Here is a 27644-nt window from a genome sequence, read left to right as displayed (position 1 = left end):
TAACCGTTGGTAGAATTTTACTAAACTGCCAACGCTATATTGCTCTGCTTTCTTGTTCTGTCGAAAATTCTGTTTTTGCCTCTGCTCGACCAGATTTCGAACTTGGAACCAGCTCAATATTTAGATTTTCTACATATTATAAATTACACCTTGACTAAAACAGTTTTAGAATTTATTAAACTGCTGGGGAATGAGACGTTAAACTAAGTTTGCAATATAGACACCATTTTTATTGCAAAAATTACAGTTGGCACAGATGTGGTTTGCGGAAAGTGAATTTTCCCCGAAAACAATTCATTCCGGGATAATCAGTAAAAGCGTGGATGAGGGCGAGGTCAGTAAACGAAAAACAAAAAAACGTACATCAGTAAAAGTTTGATATCTGCAGCACGATTGTAAAGCAACCGCTGGCCCGTCAAATTAGCATATGTACCAAAAAACGCGGGGCGATGTACAATTTCACAATATAAAACAACAAAAACAGGTGGTAAAATTGCATTTCAGTTTACACAATGATAAGCTAAAGTGGCTAGTAGTAGTAGTGTTAGAAGTAATATATCTGTAGTAACAATTTTAACAACGGCATTTCGTCACGTGTCACTGGCCAGCAGCGGGAACTCTGTGATTGGTAGAAAAAAGGGGGCGCGGCGAGGGCGGACGGAAGAAGACTCTTCTTTTTTCACTTAAAACTTTGTCATAACTTTACTGGACTCCGAACCGGGCTGTAATTACAGAACGGGTTCAAATCAATTCTGGAAAGTCTAAGGACCATCGTCTGAAGTGGTCATGGAATTTTCGAGTCATTGTCACGCTGGAGCACTGCATTGCTAATTTTATGCAAGTTATGCCTTAGTAACCGAGCTATATAGTGGTTCGTTTTGCGGCAGTATATTATGTATAGATTATATATGACAGTATTTTATCGCATGCAAATACCAATTAGCTACTCTAGGTAACACTGATACACAGACCTGCTTAAATAAATTTTAAATTCATACAAATACCATCTTTTTACATACTTTATGGCTTCATTTGTTATTTCTGTTGGTATTGAAAACTGACAGTTAATTTCAGTGTGTTCCAGTTAAGTTTAACATGCAATGACATAGTGAGGTATTAGTGCGTGGTAAGAAGGTGGCGTTGATATAAGTTTGCAAATGGAAACTTAATCAAACAGAGGCGTGGAAGATATTTTTTTAAACACAAAAAAAGAAATGTTAAGAAACTGAACGAATGTTAAGAAACTGAACAGAGGGTCAAAATATGTTAATTTTGACAAAGTTTCCGAAAAGTAATGTTGTAATGAACGTATCTATCGAACTATTTTTACCAGCAAAACAGTACGAAGTTCTTAGAACTTTCTAAGTCGCGCACAGACAGTGAAGTTACATTATACATTGTAAAAGGTTGCTAATCTGGTTAGAGCCCTTTGCTCTTATAAGAACCCCTGTGTTAAACACTTCGCAAATTTGAACCCCTGTGTTAAGCACTTAACAAGTGCTTTTTGGACAATTTTCTGCATATATTATAGTAAAAAACAAACAATAAAATATTGGGCAACATTTGGCCTTATTGGTCGGTTCGCATCAAACAGAAAACACATGTTTACTACTCTACGTTTGGCAGTGGGAACATTACCTCGGGATTAAGGACGTGCATTTCTGTCGAGGTCGACTCGCTCGCTGCTGCAGAGGAAACAGTGACGTCATTACATGAAGCGGTATGAACACAAACGGTCAACACAAGAGAGCCGTTGAAGGTTACGTGAAGGTCACGTCACGCACGTGCGCAACAGCAAAGGTTAGAAAAACATGCCGGGTCATTCGGTTGGTTAGGTAGACCATGCAACATTACAATCGGTGCTGTAGTATATTACAGTAAATCGCAAAACCCAAGACTTATGTCTTTTAACATTTGACGTTAAATGCACCACTAAAGTCAAATTTTACTTTTAAAACAAAATTTGTACAAAAACTTAAAATTTTTAGGGTTGAGATAATTCTAAAAGTATTTTTTGCAAACATAGGGCAGTTTAAAATTATGAACATTTAAGAAGTGAAAAATCGTGTATAAACGGCATTTTAGTACCATTAAATTATAAAAATATTGGCCCTGGTATAGAAGTTAGGCATACGACAAGAAAATTTGTAATTCAAACGAAGTAGAACCGACTGACGCGTAGTTTAAAGGACGATGAGTGCTTCAACATTCGGCCGTCTCTATTAGTATATTTCGTTAGTAGCAACCAATGCTTTTCCTTACCGAGTTGGATTTAAAGTTGGCCTGGGCGTACAGCAGTATCGCAATCTCCTTTCGACCACGCTCCATTGCAATGGTGAGTGCTGTGCTGCCGTCCTGCGGTAATAAAAACTATTTTTAAGCAAACATCCAAACACCTATTCGCAGTGTTGAAATGGCATAAGCCGATGACTTGGCTTAAATCTTTTGGGCAAATTGACTTGACTTAAGTCTTTGGCGCAAAAGACCCCTGCCAATACAGTCCAGTTAGAATACAATAACAAACTCAATATAAGTAATATGGAAATATATCTTTTTAAACACAATAACACAGGAATGGAGCGAATTTCAAACAAAAATTAGAAAACCACGAATTGGGTATGCTACATCAGTAAACGTTTAAACACCAGTTAACCTTTCCTAAAATCTTAAGCTATATCAGCGATGGCGAACCACTGTCCACTTCGTGACCCACCACATATTTTTAATGACCCACTTGTCTCTCAAGAAATACCGAAATGTTATCAATCATTTTCATGAAAAAACAAATATAAAAAAACAGTTCTTCGTTAGATGAAACTATACTGTTTAAATCAGGACTTGCAAATCTGTGGGTCGTGCAAAAGTGTTCAAGGGGTGACGAGTAGGTCTATATTAACTGCACTTTAACAAATCGGTGCAGAAAAGCAGATAACTAAAAGCATTTTGTTTATCGATGTAAAACGTATCGGGTGGTGATCCTTTAGGGAAACTATGAGTTAAAAAATGATGCAGCATTTGTTAACTATATCAGCTTCTTAATATTTGTGGAAAAACAAATTTGGAAATCATCCTAAAACCTTAAATTACCAACCCAGACAACAACACTTAAAACGACGCAGCAGAGTTTCGCACAAAATTAGCAAATAATTAAATATATGAACCACTTGTGATTTTTGTAAGGATTAAAGTCGTGTTTGTGACCCGCGCAATGAAAAGGTTCGCCATCCCTGAGCTATATAAAACAAACCCAAACGAGAAAGGCATAACCTTGAACGCCGGGATTTCCTTTATAATAAATATTCGTATAATTTTGACCCACTATTTGTCAGGTTCCGTACTTTCTCACTACCCATAACAACTTCCCAATAACACTTAAGGTTATGAAGAGCCATTGGTTTTACATATCAACCCTTAAGCGAAACTTTAGCTATCGCTCAAAAACTCAACACTTAATTCACTGTTGGTCAAAAACTCAACACTTAATTTACTGTTGCTCAAAAACTCAACACTTAAATCAATGTTGCTCAAAAACTCAATACTTACGTCACTGTTGCTCAAAAACTCAACACGTAAGTCACTGTTGCTCAAAAACTCAACACGTAAGTCACTGTTGCTCAAAAACTCAATACTTAAGTCAATGTCGCTCGAAAACTCAAACATTTAAGTCACTCACGTTGTCGGCCAGTGTCGCGTCGCAAGTCGGATGAGCGAGCAGCAGCTTGACGATCTCGAGGTGGTCGTGTTCAGCCGCACACATGAGGGCAGTAGAGCCATCGTCGTCGCGCGCGTTCACCTCAGCGCCGTGACGTAGCAGCAGCTGGGTGGTTGCCAGGCGACCGTGGCTCACCGCCAACATAAGGGCGGTTTGGCCTGCTTCCCGCGCGTGACAGTTGATGTCCGATTTCTGCAAAGTTTGTTTTGTTATTTTGGCGTTTGAGCTTTCGCTTGAGAAATTTATATTAGGGGACAGGTGTTCTATGACTTTTTGTTTTATGGAACGTTAATATTTATTGTATTATTATTTTTAATTTGAGTATTGTTATATATTCTGTTGAATATACTACAAATAGGCCTTTGCGTGAGAAATTTCTATTAAGGGACAAGAATTCTACGACTTTTGTTTTGAGGTACTTGTTAATATTTGTTAATTTGTTTGTTTTTATCTATTCTGTTCCATATACTAACATGGGTCTGCCATCTTCAGTGCTTATTTTTAAGTGTATTTTTTTTTAATCCACAGTTTAAAATAATACGTAAAAATAAAATATGTTTCTCTAAGTGCCTCGTAACAAAAACGTCAAACAAATGATCATCCAGGGTCCGTTAATACCAGTTTCGGCCATGGATGGGCCTAATTTCGGCCGTTATTTTAAGATTGTCTTATTTATTTGTTAGTTTTAGGTAAAAGTTCTCAGCGCAGACTGCAGATCGTTTTTCGTTTATCAAAGCAGCTGAAAAACTAAAAAAAGCCAGTCCGCGGGATCGACTCGCTCAATAAATCTGTCACACAAAAAAAACACAGAAAAGCGATTGAAACCAACCTCGAAAAGTCGCGACACGATGCGAGCGTCGTCCCCTGCCCTGAGCCCACAAAGGGCGCCGAGCATTGCGGCAGTGTAGCCGGACTCGTTTGCCCGGTTCACGTTCAGCTCGTCGATTCCAAGCAGCAGGTCGACGATGTCGGTCTTGCCGTGCGAGATGGCGTAGTGGAGCACCGTGTTGCCCTGCCAATGTGGGTATTTGTATTTGAGGTTGGGTTGTTTTATAGCATTTTGCCAGAACTACCATTTAAAACAAGCACGGGTAGAAAGTGATGTTGGATATTTAAAACGTTTGTTTTTCGAGATAAAAAATAGAATAATTTTTGTTTTCAACTCGACAATTTTTTTTTTCACACAATCGAAGTATGACTTAAGCTAAGTTAATCACAGGACATATTAAACGGCAATTTGCGCGTTACAGGCGTAACCCTACAATAGATAATCTACATGCAAGTATTTTTACATGCTACTCAGTATATTTTATTATGATTAAATATTCTTTGTGTTTTTGTTTGTAATTTAACAAACAAGCTATTTTAAGTGTTTAATTGTAATGTGTATACCGAAAGCCATTGCAGACTGAATAAAGCAGCTTCAGAAGGGCTAGATTTCAGTTGTAAACATACATATGTGTGTTCAGATTTCATTCGATAATTGTAATGTATTTAACATTTTTTTTTCAATTTTTAATTCAACTTGGAAATGCGTGTGTTTCGACTTACGCTGCCGTCGGTCATGTTGACGACCTTGCGCAATACCGGAAGTGACGTGTCGGCGAGGTCGGTGACGAAATCGTCGAGGTTGCTCTTGGCCGATTCGGCGCAGGCGGCAACACGGAACCATTCCTGCTGAACCAAGGTCGTGGCAAGGCCCTGGAAAAGGGGGATTAATACAAATCAAAAAACAGCTCCTCTGGTCATTTTAATTCTTGACCAACGTTTCGGCAACATATGCAAATCACCTTCTTCAGGGTTAAACTGTTGCTATCAGGCGTAGTAAAATAAAAAAAAGTTTGCCGCTAATCTTTGGCGGCCACAAATTATGTGGGGGATTAAATTTGGATTTGCACATTACCAAATCAAGGTGAAACTATTTTAAAGCAATCATTTGTTTTCGCCTTAAACTTTACAAAACGAATTGGTATCAAAACCCTGATAAAAAACTAGCCAGATTTTCGACGCTAATTCAGCCTACCGCTACATTTAACAGAAGACATGCATGCGGAAATTTTTATCCATTTTCCGTCAAAGTGCTAGGCATTATCAAATTTTCGCTAAAACAAAAAAACATATTTTCCTTAAAACGAAGGATACCAAAAAAGGTTTAACTACTTAAAAGCAATCGTTTTTCTCTTTGCCATTTTACAAAAATACTTCTATCGATCAAGGTATTTGAATTGGTATTAAAACCCCAACAAAAAAACTAACCAAATTGTATTTTTAACGCGGTTTTATTTCAGCGTGAATATAAAGAAAGAGATTCCTAAAGTTGTAATATATATAAATCACACAACGACGAATTTCCAACTCTGTAAATGGAAATATTTTATCCATTTTCCTTCCAAATGTTAAAAGGTTATTATCAAATTTTCACGAAAACAAGAAAAACAGGATTTAATTACTCACAAGGTCACTTTTGTCGACAGACTTTGGATTGCGGAGGTGCTTTTCCAGGATGTCGCAAGCGTCCAACACCTCCGAGGTGAACTGGTATCTGGAAGCAAGTTCAGGTTTAGTACGACGTTTTACGGAGCGTACAGTTTTTTAATATTATAATTTTTTTTTAATAAACAAAATGGCGAAAAAAAGCACAAGAAAAGTAAATTATAATTGAAAATCTCACATACGAGTGACGACCACGGTCAGCTAAGGACTCTTTACTGTTGTGTATCGCCAGGGGAATACATGATATTTGTGATTTTAAACTTAACCACGCGCTCACATTTTCCCAGTATATACACTTTACGGGACACAAATAAGACAAGTGGTATACGGTTTACGTTGCGATTTTGCAAAAAGTACATTGGTTTTATTCAATTTTACCAAACGAATAAAGTGAATCTTTTATAACAATTAAGGTAAAAGATAAACTTAATCTGGAAACTTAAGCTCCGGTGCCATTCTAATTGCTCTAGGTGGAAAAGGATTGTGGGAACGTACAGTTTTTACTGGTTCTACTTACTTGGTTGTGGTGGCAACAGGAAGAGGCTGCAGATTTCTGGGAACCGTCGCTTGTGGTATCACTTCTGCAACAGGCGGGTCCGAAATCTAAACCGACGGTAATTAAAGAATTGTGTGGTTAGGAATAATATCAAGGTATCGCAATATGGCAAGCTTTTTTTAGGTATAAACTTGGAAAGCATTTAGCAATGTAATGAATGTAATAATGTGTAAGTAGTTGTGTGACAAGGTTTGTAAAAAAATGCAATTTATTTACTTAAACCTATTGAAGACAAGGCCTAAAAGGTACTTTTCAACTACCATTTAATAAACTGTTTTGAAAAAATGCAGCCATTACTTAAAATGTTTTTTATGTTTTAAAACAGTGGTTCTCAACCCTTTTATGGCTTTCGGCACCCCTCGGAAATAATAAATAGATTGCGGCCCCGTACAAAGATTTTTCCTAGGTAATTCACTAGAATGTCACAATAAACGGAACTGAAACAACGCACATCAACTCTGCACAAAATAAGACGTTTTAATTGGATTTATTCCACTATAATCTTACACAAAAAGGTGTAAGAGTTGAGCAAAAATCGGATTCTTAAAGATTCTCAAATATCTCTCGGCACCCTTTAGAAATGGCACCCCGGTTGAGAACCACTGCTTTAAAATTTTAAGAGATTAAGTTTATCTATCGTTGGTCAATAATTGTGTATAATCTCACCACAACTTGGGCTTGCTCCACTCGCAGCGGTTCGGGCTCGGACTTCTTCACAAACTCGTCGCTGTAAGTCCACTGCGATTTGCTCTTCTCGCCATCTGCAACCTCCCTACGCTCCTCCACTCTCTTGTTCACTTGTTCCTGGAGGAGGGTCACCTCCTCCTCTTCGCTGGTGGACGTCTCTTCTTCCTCTTGACTAGGTTCCACGTCGCTGATGGAGTCCTCGTCGTCGGAAGAGAATTCGTCGCTGGATCTTTGAATTACGTTTTGTTATGTTTTTGAATTTACGACCAGCGTAGATTATTATTGTTGTGTCAGGGACTTAATTAGATGTCAAGGGATATATGCGTCTCACTAATTTAATTTAAAATATAAAAAAAAGTTTTTGACGGTAACAAAATTGTAATATTTATCGACTATAGAGTAAGATTTATTTGCCTAAAAATGATTTTTAGGAAATATAAAACACAAATATTTTTCCAACACGCAGATTTACTTCTTTTTCATATTATTCTATTAATTCGTTTGATTTTTAGGTTAGCACATGTAAAAACATGTCTTCAAATGGCCCTTTATTGGTAGTTACTCGTTTTTTTTAAATAATACGCATTGACTTTGTGGTGGTTAACACTTTGATAGTGCTTTGACATTGCAATGTGCCCATATATTCGTTGACGTTTTTAGCTGTCCAGTGTCCACACTTTCGTTGAGGTCTTATACAGTTTTATTTACATTTTAAGTAAAATTATTGCGATGTTATAACGTCGGACGTTTCCAAACCACAGCTGTATTGTTATGATTTATCAACGATAGAAAACTCACTCGTCCGACTTTACTCCTTCCGCGAAGCGAAGGAACTTTTTCTCGCCGACAGGGGTGCCTGGCTTCTTCATGATCGACTTGAGTTCGATGTCGCTACCTGAAAGTTAAAACATAATTTTGAAAAAAAACAAGTCTCCTGTTTATTAAAGCTGGGAAGACACTTTTAAATAAATCCTCTTCGAAAGACTATCACCACAGCTGCAGAGCAAGATATCGTCAACTTAAATTCTTGATATGCGATCTAGAGCATTATTTGAACAAAGGCTATGCCAAAAGCGACCAAATAAACCAGAAGGACTTTAATATAAGAGTTAAAAAACAAATAATTTATTAAAATGTTTAAACCTAAAACACCTTACCTGGTGATGGCAACGGGGGTAAGGTGTACGGTCTTCGGGGCGCGTCATATTCGTCATCCGAATTCTCTTCGCTGTCGTCATCATCGGTAGATGACGTCATCAAGGAAAAGGAGGCGGCGATGGCAGGCGATTTTGGCGATCCGCTCTGATCGCTGTCGACGGCGTCGCCCGACTTGTCATCGAAGGCAGGGTTAACGAAGCGCGAGACTTTGCCGGCGTTGTTTACGTTTGAATTTCGGTCGTTTGTGACGTGTGAATCGGGGTCCGGCTGCTCCCACACGTCGGCGATTTCCTCGTAGTTCTCGGCGAGGAGGTTTTGCTGCTCGGCAAGAAGCGACTGCACCTAGAAGTAACATAGAGGAGGCGAATTTAAGGGGTGTAGAAAAGCAAACTAGTTATGGACTAGAAATAGTAAGATAGCGGAGTCAACCCGAGTGGCCACAGGGCTACAAAAAATAATGGAAGTTGAACTATAAAAACTTTTAGTGGTCTGTCAGAAAGTTGACTAGTGGTGTTATTTAGGAGTGTTAGGCCAAACACCAATTACTTTTCATGAAATTTGTTTCATCGCCAGGACAATTTAAGTCGTCGTGGACATAAAAAATGCCTGGCAACCGCAAAATAACACTTTCATTGCAAACCATGAATAAATATTTCATATGGTCTTGACGAAACAGCAAAAACCATAAACTCCTCCATTGCAACCTTAACTGCGAACTACAGAAATATATGATTATCCCAAACGCCGTTGACCCAGTTTTGCGCCACCCAGAATTTCCGAGAAAGCCTGTTTTACGGCTTAACCGCATCGCGAGGTCAAAAGGTCATTCGCGCGCGCTAATGGGCTCTCCGACACTTTGCTTTGCCATATTCGTGCCACAACAAAGCGCCGAGCCAAGTTTACGGCTGGTTATTGCCCGAATCCCGTTGCCGCTTAACCAGTGCGTATTTGTCCAAGTGCGGTTTCACGTATTTGCCTTGTGGGTCGCTCCAAGGCAGTAAAATAGAGTAACGTGGTTCGTCTGCGCTGCAAGCCATTTTCGTTTAGATGACCTAATGCGGTTCGTGAAATAAACCTGTTTGTGATTTTGATCTAAATATTTCAAGAAACTGCTTTGTATGTTTAAGTTGCACAGTTCTTACATCCTTAAATTTTAGCTTGGCATCATGGACCCCGTCTTTATATATAGTAGAATGGTGGAATGAAATAGCAATATTACAAATCTTCAGATTTCTGTGCCACTTAAAGAATCTATTTTAAAGCAGTCGTTTAGCGATTTCCACAAAACTCGCATTGTGCACTTATGGAAAACCCAAGCACAGAATCCTATACTCGAAAGTCTAAAGTAAACAAACGAATTGTTTTCCTGAAGACTGACATTTTTTTAATTAATTGTAACGTTCACTTGTCGAGCTCCCTAGAAGGGGATCGAACCAACGACCCTCACCTTGTCGACGTAGCTGTCGATCTCTTTCGCGTTGGCGTCGGCGACTTCGAGGTCCGCGGTGTCGGTCGCCATGTCCCTTGTGACGACAGCGTCACGCGTCGATGACGTCACCAGTTCGTCGTCGTCATCGTAAACGCCCGAGTCGTACTGGGTGGCGTTGCTTTCGGTCGCCACCTCGAGGGTGTTAGTGAACTTTTCGCGCAGCAGCGCGCCGGGGTCAGAGTTCACGGCGGGGTCAGAGGTCGCGGTGGTGACGTCAGAAGTGGTGATGACGTGAGTGTTGGTGGAAGTGTCAGAGGTCTCGCGGGTCTTGGTGTTGGTGCATACATCCGCAGCCGAGTATTCAACGCTGGTTGCGGCGTCACTGCTAGTGATGTGCGGAGTACATGTGGCGTTGTGTACTGTCGAGATCAGCGGTGTGTTGGTTCCCTTCGTTGCCTCTTCAGTTGCTATGGTGTTGCAGGCGCTGTCTAGTTGCAAAGGTCGAATATCGGCGCTCACCGCTATCGAAACAACAGGGGTAGGATCGGTGTTGAACCCGCGCTCGTGTGTGCTTTTAACCTCGGTGTTGCTTGCCGAAGAGACGTACTCCACAGATTGGTCGATGCCAGAAGCTACGCTCCTTGAGTCTGAGTAGGAGCACCACCTTCCCTCGGAATGGCCGGTGTTGGATCCGACGGTCGCGAGTTCAACTCCCGGCAGGGCATCGCATCCCACCGTTCTAGAATCCTTCACGAGCGCTTCGGTTTCAACAGCAGCGTCGCTGTATACCACAGCATTATCCAAACCGCAGGCGCTGTCTTGCAATTCAACAAGCCCTTCACAACCGGTTGCAACTGTAGAACAAGGCCAGTCGACTGGCGAAGTGGCGGCGTCGGTCGAGGGTGTTTGCACCCCCACACAGGCGTCTTGGAGGGAGATCTGGTGTTCGGTGCAAGTCCCGACACTAGAGGTGCTGATGGGCGGGGGAATAACCGAACAGGAGAAGTCGCGCTGCTGGGTTACGGCGGTTTCGGTTGCTTGTTCTCTCGTCTAACAAAAAAACAACAGAAATGCCAATGACGTTTAGGCGAGTGTAAAGTTTGTTTGAACAGAAGGCGTTGTCAATATAAATGTAATACTACCTTTATTGAAATTTTATTAAAATTCATCTTTAGCAATCAGAATTATTAAAATTTGTTCTGCCCGAATGGTGAAACAAACCTAATAACTAATTTGCTATACACAACAGGTTAAAAATTATATTAATGAATATAACTTGAAACTAATGAACAAATGTGTATATTTGTAACTGGGATCAGTAACTTCAGAGGTCGTACATGGCTATCGACACAATAGACATAGATATATACAAATATGCTTGTTTAGGATTAATAAAGGCTATATTGAACATCATAATAAACACACCTCAAAAAAGACGTGATCCCCACACGCAACAGTGATCTTTTCGATTTCTTCCGTCTGTATTATTGCTCCTCTCATCTCCACGTTGGTCTGGACGCAGTCATCCCGCGTCGGACGCTCCTCCGTGTTGAATCCCGCATCCACGTACTCCTTTGGTGGAGGAGGGAAGATGTTGAAGGCGGCATCAATGTCGATCGGCTCCACCATGCTACTCGCATCCGAGGACGGGTTCCGCAGGAGGAGATCATCACAGAGGACCCCGACATCAATCAGTGGCTTGTCAAGCCTGGAGTAACATACGACATCCCATATGGAGGAGGAATCGCCGACTCCCATGGAGCGGTATTTTCTCTTGGGAGGAGGCGGAGGACCTATCTTCTTTTTGGGCGAGAGGGGAGCATCATTGGAAGAGGATCGTTGCAGGTCCGGAGAGAGCGTGGAGAGGTTGTTCGGGCTCCTCGGGGAGTTGATGGAGGATTGGGATGAAGAGGAGGAAGAGATTCCGCTCGAGGTGGAGAGGATTGATTTGCGCGGGGAGAGTTTTGCGTCGGGGGATTCTGCGAAGATATATCAATTGATGTTAAATTAGTTGCAATTTTAAACTATTAACCGGCTGTAAATTTTATTTGAAGGCAAATGGGGTTGAAAAAGGTGTGTCGTAAGTAGTAGTTACATGTATTATGCGTAGCTTATTAAAAATAGTTTTTTATAAACAACATATACGAGAAGTCGAGTGTGGATGTCCGATGATATCGGATAGAAACCGATACCCGATGCCAAGTTATTATATCAGTACCTGTCCGATACTAGGGTGGTATCGGTGCCGATCCAATACCAAATTATATATAGGAATTTTAGCCACAATTTGCAATCAAACGCAGCAATTTTTATCGTGAAACATTATTAAAAAAATATTTTTTGTTGGAGCATAGTAATGATGTCAACGGGTATCTACTCCGATCCGACATTATCAGACATTTTTTGTGGGCTCCTAGTTTTAAGCCAACGTGTCCTTTAAACCGGCGCATCACCACATGTAGTTACACGCCGGTCGTAAAAAGACAACACTCAATAGAAGTTAACATTACATAAGGGAGCTAGCCGTTGTAATATCAGGCGAGGTATTGGACTAGTAAAATACAGAAACTTAGTTTTTCGCATTAACTAGTATTTTGGTAAGTAGGTTAAAATCTTGAATTTACTGAATTTCTAAATTTCGTAACACTAAAGCTGATTTTGGCGTGATAACCTGAAAAAATACCTTTATATTTTACAACGTTATCTATTTTGTTGTTAAAGCACGGTAATGACGTCATTTGGTATCGGATCGGATCGCGATACTTTTTGTCCAAAATATCGGGTATCGGTATCGGAATAAACTGTCAAGTATCGGACATCCCCATATACGAGTAAAGATAACAGTGACGACAGCTGTATTTTTTAGTTTGTGTCCGGACATGCAGTTTTCCATAAGTATGAATGGGTTGCAGTCGACCTTTATCGCCAAGACATAGCAGTTATATTTAACTATGACGACGTAATCGACCAAAACCTACCAAAGCCGTCGTCGACCTGCCGATGGATCTGGTATCCGTTGATGGGAGAGGCGGGAGATTCCTGCTCCTTCTTGTGCAGTTCCTCGAGGAGGTGCTTCTTCTCCTGCTGGAGAACGGAGATCTTCACTTGAAGGACAGGGATCGTCTTCACCTGGACAAAAAATGTATTTACTTCGTTTAAAAAATAAATCAAGAGTAATATAGTTATTGCTTGTACCTTGAAAAGGGATTTGTTTTAGTCGATTTAAAAGGCAGTTTGAATCTATATGAGAGGGACGGATACACAATTAAAAGCCTCAAACATATTTTAACATACGTTTATCTGGGATTTTTTTCTTGACGAGTCTTTTAATGAATCTGTTTTCGTATTCGGTTTTCCTGATTTATAGCTCACTTTAATATTCAATAACAAATATGTCCCAGATGTAGGATTGTAGGAGTTATTACACATTTAACATAAAATATAAAGTCCTGCCAACCTGGTCCTCTAGTTCCCTCAAGCGAGAAAGGGCGGCCGACATTTGCTCCCTGACGATCTGGAGATGTTGGGGGGTGACCTGGTTGCCCCCCAGGATGTTACCCAGGCTGTTGGGGGTCAGGCTGCCGCTGGACGAACCGGGGCTGGTGGTGCCGCGCGACTGCGTGTGAAAATAAAGGGTTGGACAATGGCAGATACTAACTAACAACGCCAAAAAGAAAGTGGCTACTTGTAATAAGCGCAAAAAGAGGAACCTTATAGTACAGTTTTTTGGTATCAAGTTTTATTATAATACTTGTACGTAAAGGATTTATTATTTTAATTATACGTAGTCTGAAAAAGGAAAAAAAGCTGCAACTATAAAACAGTCAATTTTTATCCATTTTTGCATGAACTGGAGCATAAAATGGGCTTTTAAAACAATGGTTTTCACATGGGAAAATACCTCACGTCAAAAATGCGCCAACATACGCTGAAAATTATTTAAAAATGCAAGGTATCCAATTAAAGCACGACCAATTTAAAAGCTTCTATAACAAACGGATTGCAACTCACATAGCTGTAGCCATTCTGGTGATTTACTTGCGGCGGGTGGTCACTGGACTTGTGCCGTTTCGTGCGAAAGGACCTGAAACAAAATAGTCGTCAAATTGAGGGTTATATTTAATACAGAATCAAAATTATGGGCTTTGCGCACTCACCAACATGGCATCATTGACAGGTGGATGGAACAATTCGGATTTAAACGGTATAAAAATATAAAATATACAACAAACTGACGATGGTAAAAAATAAAAATCTGTGTATGAAATAAAAAGGTTAAGTTTGAAATCCCAAACTGCTCCAGAGGCCTTGCCAATAACTTAACAACGTCAACGGTGGGAATTTTAACTGCTAAAAATTTCAAGCTAAACTTCGAAGCACGTTATATGATAATATCGCGGTAACGTGGCAAACCATAAACTGTTCACATATCTTAATAAAGCACGTAAACTGTGTGACATTAATACGCTTAAACTAGTTCTAATTCGATGAAATTAAATCATTGCCAAACGCAATTTAACTGCCGGAGTTCCAGTACAGAAAAAAAACAGAGATATCTCGTCAGTAAGGAACATTCGTTCTAACTATAGCTAGCACAACAGCACAACGTATAGAGAAGTAATACAACATAGTCACAGCAGCTGTCCCTACAGCTACAATTTTCTTCCTACAACATAAAACGTAAACAACCGGTTTGCTGAGCACCTGCGTAGAACTGCAACTGGTTCGCTTAGGCGTTTCGAGAGCAAAGATCGATTGTTGTAAATAAAGGCGCTACAAAATGCAACTGAAACAAATAATTTGCTTCAACCCAAATCATTTTTTTGAGCCTGACGCATATGGATTTTGTTTTAACGCAAATGCTGATAAAGCTATCGCGTTGTTTCAACGATTAATCACCTTAACATCGCGTTGAAGTTTGGTGATTAACCGCATTGCTACGGTTTCGAAATAGGTTATTCAGCCAGGTTAAATGCAACGCTAATAACGTCTGGCATTACGATTAAACTATTACCTGAAGCCAAACGGCAAAAATAGGTAATTAGTCATTGCGAGAGCCCCATATAGCATTTGCGTAAATTCTAACATCTGCAAAAAGTTAGATCTTTTCTGCTAAAAGGCCAGGAGGTCGGTTTGTGCAAATACACTTTTGACGAGATGATGCATTGCGTATTAACTGATTATTGACTGTCTAAAATCATCAATTAATCACGGCTTATGTACATTGCTGTTGCTGACATTAAACTTTAAATGTAAATGCAAATACCGATAACAGTATTTTTACTTTTTGGCATGATGACCCGCTTGCGGCAAACCTAGAATTGTTTTTACTAAGAAATTTAGGGACCCTTAGCAGCATTTACTAACTACTAAACAAAAACCTATAGACAGACTGGCATACCTTATTTATGACATTTAACAAAACTTAAAATTCGATCCCAAAAATAGCATTGACCTAACTTAGCATCAAGGGTACAAAATTCACGTAGTGCTCTATTTCAACTAGCTTACTGAATTCAAATTAACAAATAAGAAAAAAACAAGACACTGGGCTATTCAATAGCTGACACTGGTGACCGATCTGATACTTTTGCCTCTTTTCTATCTGCAACATTCATCTTTACTTGTCGGAGGTTGCCCGCAATTTCTTTCAAAGTGCATTGAAGGTACGACTTCCTAGATAAGAGTCGTGACTCCGGGTGAAAATTGTGTTTTAGCGTGGCTATGACCTTCCTGTCCGAACTGCGATACGCGCCAATCTACAAACGTCCAGAAGCTACAGTATCAAAGGCACGACTTCCTCTATGGATAAACATCACTAACAAACTGCCTTGACCCGCTCGATATCAACACCTGAATGCGCGAGAAGGCAAGAGCGATCCAGCGGCGAAACCGATATCTGTTAAGTCACTTGTACGCGCGCTACACTGATAACCTGGTTTGAACGCGGCCACCAATCAACACCTTTCCTCGCAACGTCCCTACTACAGTGTTATCTCCAACGCTAATTGCGCGACGATTACCGCTGGAGCCTTTCTGCAACTGAATGTTGCAGTTGCATTGAAAGGTTTGTAGCAAAGTTCGTTGTGGCATTACAAGCGAGGTGATTGTTTCTGCTAGCATGCTGCCTCGAGAGATGCAACCCCGATTGTTTCCGCTGGCACAACAATGAGCAGAAGTCAGTTGTTATCATTTTAAACGATCATCATTGCAATTGTACATTTTACCGGGGACCGCAAGAGTAACGAACAACGCACAGCTAAAAAAACATTATTACCAAATAAAACCTTGTTCGCAAGATATTTTGTCTAAACGATTTACCTTGTTTAATATATTTGTAAAACAACACCACTATTTTACACGAAAACGCAGACTACTGCAGTTAACAATATTTAGCAAAAGGTTGTTTTCCACCCAAAATCAATAACACATTAATAGGCTGAACAAAATACAATCACACAAGCGATACGAGCGCGCGAATGACCAACTGTACACAAACACAGGTCGCAAATTAATGGGATATGAGTAATCTAACATCGCTGTTGGGCGTTTGGCGAGTTTAAGCCTAATTGCTACCGAAAAAGAAACTAAAACCTCGACATTTCGAGCGCCATTTTGCATGCGCATGCTTCGCCCTTGAATAGAGAACTAGTATTTAAAAAAAAATCCCACGCTTTTATATTGTCGAGAAAATTCGCGAAGCCAGCAAGCGACGGAAATGTTTCCAATCGTGGTGTGCGTGTATTTTTTATATCTTCTCCACAGTCCGATCGCTGATAAATTGATGTTGACCGTTGCGATTTAGCAGTGGGACAACAGCAGGCACTTTTCCAGCAGGGAAAATCTGGAGCTCGCCACAACCAATGCATACAGGCAGCAGAGTGTTTGTTTAATCGGGCAAAAGCAGACGCGGCGATATTAGACTTTGTTTGCGCTGGGCCTGTGACGCCGCGGCCGATTTATTGCGATGGTTTGCTCGGAATTCTTTAAATCTCTCACCACACCCGCCAAAATGAACGGGATCCGGGTAATATCGACTCGAAATTCAGTCACAGAGGCGAGTGTAGAGTGGATACGTTAGCGCAGAGTTTCTTAACCAAGGGTGCGACAACTATTCTAAGGGGATGCGGGGGTGTCGAATCAGACACAGAAAATATATTACTGTAATTTAATTATTTTCTCAGTTAAACGTAAAACTAACATACATTTTGGTATTGTGTTAATGTGTTATCAGTTGCTTGTTTAAAAATAAAATTACAATGGTTTTGGCTTTGTTATTTAAGCAATTCTAGAGGGTGGTGCAAAATTGGTTGATGATTTTAAATTTAAAGGGTTGCGAGAAATGTTTGGTGGTTTGAAGGGGGTGCTACAAAAAAATGGTTAAGAACTACTGCGTTAGTGCGTGATATTGTACAGGGTCTGAGATGAAATCTCACCGTATTTGTGAAGGCTGTGAACTGTTTAAAGTGACGTAATTAGTCATAGTTGTTGTGCCACTTGTGCCCCACTAATGGAGAAGTGCGGTTCCGGGGCTTGGGTTATGGATGAGGTTGTTTAGGGTGAGGCAGGGTGTGGGTAGGGATTTGCAGCTGGGAACCGACCGAGGTTTTTCAGGAACAATTTTCACGGGGAAAGAATCTAGAATCTAGATTAAAGAAGAGCCCTTTAGACGAGGTTTCTTGGCAAAATCCATACTAAATTGCAGATCTTCAAAATAGTGACCGAATGTATATCAATACAGATATCAACAAGCCCTTGGCGAACAATAGGCATTAATACTGCACGCCAAACATCTAACTACAGTGCAAACGTACAAAAAAAGTACAAAAGTCCATTGAGAGTACAACGAAGATTTAATATGATTTTTTACTGCGTGCTTCAAGGCATATGAAATAACCCAGTCAAACGGTTGGAAAATATTTTTATATTTTTTTACAAAATACTGCTAGGGTGAACATCAGTTAAACAAACATAGAATAAAAAAATTGCTGCATTCCAAACCAAAGTGCCACGCTACGTTTTTAATGGTCGCTTCATGCGTGACAGAAACAGAAGGCTATGAATATTTTCGAACCAGTTGAAAGACCGTTCGACGCCAAAGTCGTTTCATGGGGCGACCGGCGCCAAACCTTTTAGGACTTCGCGGAATTTGCGACGAAAAGGGGCCGAATGGGAAAGTCACGTGCCGCCTGTTTGTTGTACGTCACGGCAACGACAACTGCGGGCGACTCGGGTCGGCGTTGAACAAATAACCGCGATATATTTCGACCGCTTGTGACAACATTGCGAGAAATGTCGATATTACGCCGACTGACAGCTGCGGTGAACACAGGGCATAACGGAAGCGAAATCAAATCGAGATGGACCTTGGCTGGGTACCTGACAGGGTCTTTAACCGAATAACTTAAGGTATTAGCCTGTCATTGAGGTAACACCGTTTTTAGGGGGCAGTATAATACTTATTACTTACAATTACACCGATATTAACACTTACACCATAACGAATAGGTAAAAATGTTGACCTTCTGGCGATGCGCAGTTTTTACTCTGGCCCTACTTCCAGTGGCGACACCGCCTTCTTATGGGAGATCGGTTGTCCTAAGGACTGGGTCTGAACAATTACTGATATTTCAGGCATTCCCAGCCTACTTTTTGGCCAATGGGAAGAAAAAGCCACTACACGTTTTCCACTTAGTTTACATACACATTTTATTAGTTAGTAAAAAGAGGCTAGAGGCAAACACCGGTGAAAATTGTTCAAAATCAGGGAAAGATCACAATTGTTCCAAATATCGCATATAAATTCCCTTTGGGAGAATCTGGAAAGTTATATCAATCTTAGGTGATAACCGTATCTTATTGTATTTGGAAGCTTTACTTTGACCTGATGAGGCAGAGTGCCACCTAATTTCAAGATTTCCGAAAGTTATACAATGTTTTTCTGAGCAGTTAAAAAAACATGAAATGTTTGTAAAATTTGTTATGGTTGTAAAAAGTTGCTTTTCCTGGTAACAAAAAATGTATTGTTTTAAAAAAGAAAACTCGCATGTTCTATCTGATGCACAATAAACCCTTTTAGTGATGTGTTGTCCGAATTTTTCCTGCAGACTGGTTGGTAATAATTGATCAAAAATAACTCAACACACAGCAGAGTAAAAAGGGACACAGTACTCCAGGAAAAGGGTTCGCAAATAGTTTACTGTAATTAGCTGCTATATTCCTACAACCAAGCAACGACAGACGTTGCCATTTAACATAATTTCCCAAAACAAAAACGAAGAGTTTGGGTCGCGAGACTCTTCGAAAAAAAGCACTTGTAACCCCTCTCCGTGAAAAACCGACAATTGTCGATGTCGAAAAGCAGCCGGTTAAGTTGGCAACAATCGAACGGACACGAATTACAAAATGCCACCTATTTAAAAGCTAAACTCGCGCCGACCGTAATACGACCAGCGTCCCCACCTGAATGCTTCCAAACGTCTCCTCGTCTCCATCAGAGTGTTCTCTGCCTGCCCACTCGAGCGTGACGCATCGCCGCCTTCGCTCGCCAGCGAGTCCAAGCTCTCATTGGACGGACCGCCGGCCAACCTGCAGTTAAGGTCGAAAATAGCTTAAAATAACACAGGTTCTAAACGCAAACGTGGTTCATCGCGTTTTCGGTTTTCAGAGTTACAAAATAAACGGCCGCAGAATATTTTTTCATCGGGCCATTCTGGTAAACAACAGTGACGGTGGAAATTAAACGAAAAAGCTAAAAAATTGATCGCGTCACAGATATAATGGCTACTTTAATAAAGGTTGAAAGATTCATAGAATATGAAAAATAAAGATAGAACATTAAAAAATGAATAAGAGAAAAACGCATTTAGGAATTTCTTTTTTTAAGCGGCTCGAAATTTCTGTAATACATAAAACTAAAATTGCAAACATACACTAGCGTTATTGGATTCATAATTTAAACTCACTATGATACCTACATAAATAGTATTGCGAAACTAAAATTTTTATTAGCAAAATCTGCATGTTTCAACTATGTTAGAAAAGCATAACTTAAAAACACACATCTGTCTTTATGCTGACCTGTGGTGAGGAGCTTGATTCTGATTGGTCAGGACGCTGCTGGACGTGGTGCGTGACCGGGGCTTACGTAACGATGACGTACGCTTGAAGGTCTGGCCCGTTGCTGTGACGTACAACGGCATTTTTTTAACTTTTATAACTTACTTCAAATATGTGCCTAACGCGGGTTTACTATAAACATTAGAGGTAACCAACGATTATCACAAATATTACTATAGGCTAAGCGAAAATTTCAAACAGTTAAACTACTCAAACTCAGTATAGACGACAAACTATGTCGGGGAAAGGCAATATTTAAGGTACCATTCACTGCAACATTAAAAGATACAATAAAACCGGAGGTGAATTTACCAAACATAGTGCCACATCCTGAAAAGCAACCTTAGTTCGCAATAAGGCTCAGGTGGCACTATAACCCCAAACACTCTACAAACTTATTCATGAAAACGCCTACAGTTTTACTCTTGATGATCCATTTGGTAGCCAGATAGCAACCATTACTATACTGTGTTTTGTTGCATTAATTCCTTTTAAAATGAGGAAACCTGCTTCTAAAGAATTAAATATCCGGCTGCAACAGTTAGACGACTGACTACAGGGACAACTGACATTCTAGAGCTGATTAAACCCCAGCCAAGTACATACTTTAAACTTCAACACGGCACGATTGAAGCACCCTTAAATATGAGAGATGATCGTTAAACATATGCACCTCATATGTCTCTCCACTGACTGTCGGAGAGTCGAGGCCTTCATGTTGCTATCTGTAAACAATCTAAAAACATTCTGAAATCGATCGCTATCTGCATTCTTAAAGATTTAAAACTTTAATGTCGATAGCTACCGATATTTTTTTGTATTAACTGTCCGGATTACTTTTTCATTGTTAGGCGGTATAGGTAGGAAATGTAAGAGATTTTCTACAAATTTATTGAAATATATAAGCAATCCGAATGCCCAAAACTATTACAATACGAAACACGAAAGTCAACTATTCTTCTTTGGCTGATGCCAATACTTGGGAGCCTTATTAACAACTACAGTGCATCAGTAGCAATCAGCGACATTCCTTTGGAGTATTCTCATCGATTCGTCGATATGCGCGTGTAATTTTAAAATTCGCATGGTCCCCAGCTAATTTAAATGGGTGTTAGCCGAGGCATTGTACAAGTGATATTTCGATTTTTCAATCAAGGTAGGGTGAACAAGCCATTAGAATGGCTCTGACCATTACACTATATTCGATACAAATTTTGATGACAATACGCAGCATGGAAAAGTCTTCATGACAAAACATGACTGAGAATCGTTTTAAAACCCTCTTTCGATGCAGCACGAATATTTTAATAGATCACGCGTACGATGCTTGTATGGAAAGCTCGTGTATCTAACCTTTCACGCGGAATACTTTTTCAATGTACACCACTTGCTTGTAAACTGACAAATTAACATATGGATTAGCCAATCTAAATTAATCTTTGTCATGAAATACTTGCTTTAGTTCGTATCGTCTTATTTTGTGCCACGCTTCGGTGTTGTATTTGTATATCAAAATCGTGTCACCAAGAAAACAAAACTACGGCCTGGGCCCATGCTCGACACGCCGGTTAATTCTCCCGGCCCGAATTTTGATTAAAGTTGAATCTAAACGACAGTTTCATAAAGGTTACTACAAATTTTAATAAACATTTATTTTAGATTTCCTTTTTTTGTAAAAATTAAGTAAAATGAGGGAGTACAAAATTTTAAATCCGGCCCGCGTTCGCCAATCCTTAGAGTTATCCGGGCTTTAATGCAAAAAAGTTTGTTCACCACTAGTCCACTGTAGCAGTCTCAGTTGTTTAAATTACATATCACACATATCACAGGTATTTGAAGATATAAGAAAGGTACCGCAAAATGGTTAATAAATATGCCCTTTGGTTAAAAACCACTGGAAAACCATGTGCTTTAAAGCAACAGAAACGGCGCTGGTCTAAAATCTTACCACAGCGTTGCAACAAATTATTAAAGCAGCGCACAATATTTGGGTTAGGGTGTCGTTAGTGTTTGAGTGAGTCGAGTATTGTTATATTTATTATTTAATGATATTGCTTAACATACCGAAACCCAAACGCTAACCCGCACCCCAACCCAAACAATGTTCGTTGTGGCAGGATTCTAGACCAGCGCCACGAAAACTACAGAAAGAATAGTAATAGTTAGTTCCATTTACCCAGATCTTCACAGTATTTAACGAAGTCCAAGTTGAGATGGGTGCCATAAGGAGTCCTTAATCCATAGCCTTCTGATGTTACTTCAGGTCGAATTTCGTCCAAAGCCTCGAGGTGGGCCGGCCCTGCAACAGATTAAAAAATTAACAATTCACTTTTACTGCACAACTTTTTGGGGGAAAGTTAATGCGAACCCGGACTATCTCAAAATAATATATTGTCGGGAAATAAAACTCTCCTGAAAGTAAAACTGAATAAAAGCACAATCACAGATCAGGATTGTTTGACCATTTTTTATTATAAACTACAACGATCACTCATGAGATAAAAAATATAGTTAGTATAAAAATCATTTCCTTTTACATTTTATAATAAAACTGACTTTCCAAGTACAATACATATTTTTTCTTACTTTTTTTTAAATGAGCCAACTTCTTTAAACCGACAATGCTTAACATATTAAAACGTTAAATAAAATTATTATGACATTATACATGAGCTACGTAAGATAGGAGTTCCTGGACAGAAGTACACCTGTAAATAACTGCACCCATCTACCAAATGAGTACTGATCTGAATTCTCAACTGCTATCGCATTGCTGTACTTACAATGCAAATTGTCTACGGGTTGGCATTTACGGGCAACTCTGAACTATCAGCTTTCTGACTGCCAATATCGACGATGCCTGAATCACATGCTGGGTAATCCTATGATTTGACAAGGCTTCTGAAAACACGTGAAGAACCAAAGCGAAAGCGAAGGACTGCACTACGGCCGCGCTTTCATCCCTGCAACCACGACAATACCAAAGTTAAGCTGCAAAACATCGACGCTTCCTAATTTGCACCATTAAAGGCTGGCCAGCTAATCTTTTTACGGCACCCTGACCGCCCGTATAATCCCAAGTGCAGGCGAAAACGCACTGAAGCGCCTGGGCTCGGATCGAACGGTTCAAAAGTCAACAACAGCGACGACGCGACAGAGGTTAAGTGTGACGTCATAAATGGCGATGCATTCCGCGTAACGCCACGGTTTCCTCAGCCGGAAATATACACGGATGGCGTTGAAAGACCGGCGACAAAGGAGATAGGCGGAGAACTTCAGAAGTTACGGGCATGCGAACTACGAGGCGTGAAATTACGGCGTGAAGGCCGCGAATCTGGTGCTTTGTATAAACATGTGACGTAATGGAGGCAAAAATACTCTATTTTAGGTCTAGCAAAAAATAAACATAGGCTTACTTACAATAAATATAGTGCCCGAATAGGTGGTCTAAACGTTGGCACTTGAATAGGTTGTCTAAACGTTAGGCAATGAAATTTTGCCGAAAGAACAATTGTACAATTGATAGGCTCACTTACAATTCGAAAATCTGCAATATATTATGGTTGTTATGTAAAAAAATAGGTTTTATGGATTTTTGAGTTCGCTAAACGCGAATACAATGCTGTCGAATCAAATGACTGTAATATGCAACAAATAAAGTTTTGGGGATCGCTTGGTACGTTGTGAGGTATATCATACCAAACTGTTGTTTCATAAGAATAAGCGGCCTTGTCCCTACGAAAGGTTATACTTGCACGAAACAATCGCTTATAAAAATACGAAAAAAATCTCGTTCGCGTGCCGGCCAAAAAAACTTGCGCTGAAAAACAATCAGATAAAGCAAAGATACGCTTGGCAAAGTGGTAAGGCGAGCGTTGAGGTATGCAACGGAACGAACGTTACCGGCGTCCGTCAGGTCGACTGCCAGCAAAATCTACAGTTACTAAATTGGGCAAATGGTCGCTAGCGGGGTCGTCAGTACGCCGAGTCGATTTTCGCGATAAAATGTGGCCGGGCCAGGAAATTAGACGCGTTTCTGAGGGAACAAGCTTGTCCTTTGACGGAAATTGGATCGGTCAAAGTCAAACACAGCCGGATTCTCGGTTGCTCGAGCCTAAATGCACTTCGGTTTCGACGAAGCTCGGCCTGAGAGCAAGTACAAAGCGGTCGTGTGTTGCGACGTTGGGGTTTGGACTTTACGCAACCTAAAACCATCTACGCCAAGGTTTACTGCAACCAAATTTACTTGTAGGAAACAGATTAATTATCTTTTGAAGATTCGAGGGTAATATTGGTAGCAATAACGTCTGTTGTGTTGTGTTTAGCTTGTTGGGCAATTACCACCTAAAACATGAATGTGGCCGATTTTTTATTTAAAGTGTTTTTTGTAACTGTTAAAAAGCAAAAATTACTGTTTTGTACGTTTTCACAACTGTTTTATCTTAGTACCAACTGCTAATCTTTGCTGTATTTACATAAGTAAGTCATATTTTGAGAAATCGTTTCCGCCACCAAATCACTTTAAAAACACTGATCCTGGGCCTTACTTGTGTTTGCATTAAAATAAGGTTGAAGACGGTACCAATTAACAATTATTCACAGAAGAATTCACTTTCATTACAGCGGTGTGTTTTAGTAGGATACCCATATCGAGCATTAGCTCACACTGATTTGTTCATTACTGTATATCAGTATAACATGTGTTGAGCATATGCGTAAATTGGATGAGTATAGTAGTGAGGTTAATGCTTTTAACACTAGATTTTATAAATAACCAAATTGGATGTGCAAAACTGCAATATTTGTCAGTGCGCGCACTTCGCACTTCGAGCTTCTCTTGAAACAAAATTTACAAAATTGAGATAAGTAAATTAAAGAAATTATTTTTTTACGCATATAAATCCTATAAAATTCAAAAAGTTAGCCAACTTTACTTTGTGCAAAACTTTTAACAAAGGCGTTAGGTGATAGTGTTGAAACGGTATCGCTTTTAGCCACTCAACGTCCCTTCCAATCTAAAACTAATGAGCCCTGCTGACCGAAAACAGTGACACAGGACAGGCCAGCGAACCAAAATAAGCACGTGCGTGTAATTGATCCAATCAGAGGGGCCGTCGAAAAAGCGAAATCGATACACCGACCGAAACAGGCACTAATTACTAAACCCCGATTAAAGGCCGACGCGGGAAAAGTGATGATGGTGTTTACTGCACGGAAGGCACGTTTTGATGTCAATTGGGCTTTTAAGCGGCGATTATGCAGCTAAAAGTGACGTTTTTTTATAAACGGACACCTGACGTAACGTAAAACGAGAAATTGGATGAATCGGAGTTGTGGGTTTGGAAAGCGCCACAATAAAATATGCATGGCATAACGTGATTTGCACGACAACCTACGACAAAACGTCGCTGTACAGCTATGGGTTACAATTTATCAACATCTCACTACTTATCAACAAACTGCCACTTATCCAATGAGAGTCATTTATCTCTCATAGTTGTTACATTTTGAGCTAAAATCGCGGTGGTTTTAAACTTTTATAGTTTGTGCCCCCAGAACTCTTAAAGGCTCTCAATTCCTTTCTCCAACCTATTCATTAATAAAATACCTAGCTTAATATCGTGTTTTTCATATAGTATTTAATTCACGTGAAAATAAATGTTCCACAAAAAGAGTCACAGAACGTTACACGTCAGGTCTACGAGACTCTATGACAGTGTTTCTCAGCTCATTGGTCATGACCCAAACTAGGCGCGGCGTTTGATTCGGTTGGGTAACTCACATGGCTAGATTTATTAAGAATGATCCAAAACTTAAGAATTAAGAAAGCAAAACGAAAACGTGCCTTATATTAGTTAAATAACCTGTTTATGTTGATGCCTAAAGTTCAGTAAACAAAATTGGGTGTCCAAAGCTTCGCTGTTAAACTTACGCTTAGTATTTGGATAGCCGCGTTCGAGAAACACTTTTCTACGAGGTAATAATAAAAAAACGCAAATTGAACTGGCGAATATTTAGTTAATAACATGGCACAGCAGGTTTTGCCATTTCACGGCGGAGCTACCTAGTGAATACCTGTTTTTTTTTGTTTTTTTATACCTGTTTTTGTGGCCCCCAGAAGACCGTTTCATGACCCAATAGGAAAGAGAACCCCAGATGACAAGCCCTAAGGCTTAGATTATGTTCGCCAATTAGGGTTTGGTTCAGATAACACTACAAAGACCCAGTAGGCCATTTAAAGGCTTTGAAGTGACACTGTTTACGTTGGACGTGAACCCCAAACAGAAGCTAGGCATAGTTCAGGGTAAACGAGACGCGTGTAAGGCTCAAAAAACGCTCCGAACAAAGCGTTCTGTTTGTGGTCGCTACCTTACACCAATAGCGGATTAAATCAGGCTGTCAATCACACACGAGTATCGCTTTTTGCAGGCAAGGGAGTTAGACGTTCCTGTTTTACTAACGGTTTCGCGATAATCGACTACAAGGTACGTGGGAACATTGACGTTTATCGATAGCGGTCGTCTAGCGCGAAACCGGCGCACAGACGCCCCTTATTTAGAAATAACAACGACTGAAGAGAACACATGCACATGTGAGTTAGTCGGCGATTAGCCAAGTTTCGCGCACAATGGCCGGCCGGCATGGGAAACCGACACATCTGCGCGATGGCTGGAGGTTTGTATTGGGCCCCTCTTTTCCCCAGTGGAGGCAGATTCGCCCAAACAACCATATGGCATGGCTGAAGAGCAAAGCCTGTTCATGGACCCTACGCTGCCTCAACATTAAACCCAAAACGCACTGCTAACCCACAGTATCACAAATAACATATACATCTAAGATAGTAAGCCCATAACAAACCGTACACCTTTCCAACTATCGTAGTTGTATATCTCAAACTACGTCTCCAGTTATGCACAAAAGGCTATTTTAAGCGTAGAATATATATAGTTGTTCAGGTTAATGCATCGACAATCAAGGCAAATTTAGGTAAATCATAAATAAGTTTAAGTTCAAAATTATGCAAAGTTTGCCTGCGAGGTTACAAACTCAGACTAAATATCCGCACATAAATCATTTAAAGGTGTTACAAACTTGTTTGGTCAAGGTTAAAAAAGAGTGAGGCAGAAGAGATTTGCAAGAGTTGCCTGGTCGGCTTTTAATAAAATTATCCTCAGTTAACAATATAGGTTTTTTACACTTTGGCCACATACGAATACCCAAATATTCTTAAAATTTGTGTCGTATTTCCCTCACCTTTAGGATGGCCTCTTCCCCTTTGTACGTTGCTGCTGTTGTTGCTGTTGGCATTGGCAACCGTTTGTTTTTTTTGATTGGTCGACTCACTCTTGGCCGAGTGTCCACCTGCAGGAGTGGAAGACTTGTCCGAACTCGACTTCCAGAAGCCTTTGAGCTTATTGAATTCCATTTCTCTCAGTTCCGGGAAATGTTTTTAGGGCAAATTTGGACTTAATATTATACCGTCATTTTGC

General features: G+C 40.1%; 1 protein-coding gene across 1 annotated transcript; it reads right to left on the bottom strand.

The window, feature by feature from the left end:
* Window positions 1-192: 192 nt before the first annotated feature.
* LOC146163637 (uncharacterized) lies at window positions 193-27644 on the bottom strand. The gene is made up of 20 exons (XM_083380555.1): window positions 27409-27644; window positions 22331-22453; window positions 20116-20218; window positions 19498-19623; window positions 14047-14119; window positions 13493-13651; window positions 13014-13164; window positions 11461-12014; window positions 10054-11085; window positions 8606-8948; window positions 8247-8343; window positions 7428-7677; window positions 6723-6808; window positions 6167-6254; window positions 5264-5413; window positions 4542-4724; window positions 3674-3904; window positions 2263-2355; window positions 1639-1685; window positions 193-722 (listed from the first exon to the last, which is right to left on the bottom strand). The coding sequence occupies exons 1-20, from the start codon at window positions 27578-27580 to the stop codon at window positions 695-697; spliced, it is 4089 nt and encodes a 1362-aa protein (XP_083236681.1). The 5' UTR covers window positions 27581-27644; the 3' UTR covers window positions 193-694.

Source organism: Ascidiella aspersa, chromosome 2 (assembly GCF_963924565.1).
Source record: "Ascidiella aspersa chromosome 2, kaAscAspe10.2, whole genome shotgun sequence".
NCBI lineage: Eukaryota > Metazoa > Chordata > Ascidiacea > Phlebobranchia > Ascidiidae > Ascidiella > Ascidiella aspersa.
This window is presented reverse-complemented; position numbering and strand designations above follow the sequence as displayed.

Excerpts from the sequence above, each read along its gene's own strand:
- LOC146163637 (XM_083380555.1), bottom strand. The coding sequence starts at position 27,580 with ATGGAATTCAATAAGCTCAAAGGCTTCTGGAAGTCGAGTTCGGACAAG. Across the intron at positions 20,219-22,330 it reads TAAATACTGTGAAGATCTGG|CAACGGGCCAGACCTTCAAG; the intron begins GTAAATGGAACT and ends TGTACGTCACAG. Across the intron at positions 14,120-19,497 it reads AGACGTTTGGAAGCATTCAG|GTCCTTTCGCACGAAACGGC; the intron begins GTGGGGACGCTG and ends ATTTTGTTTCAG.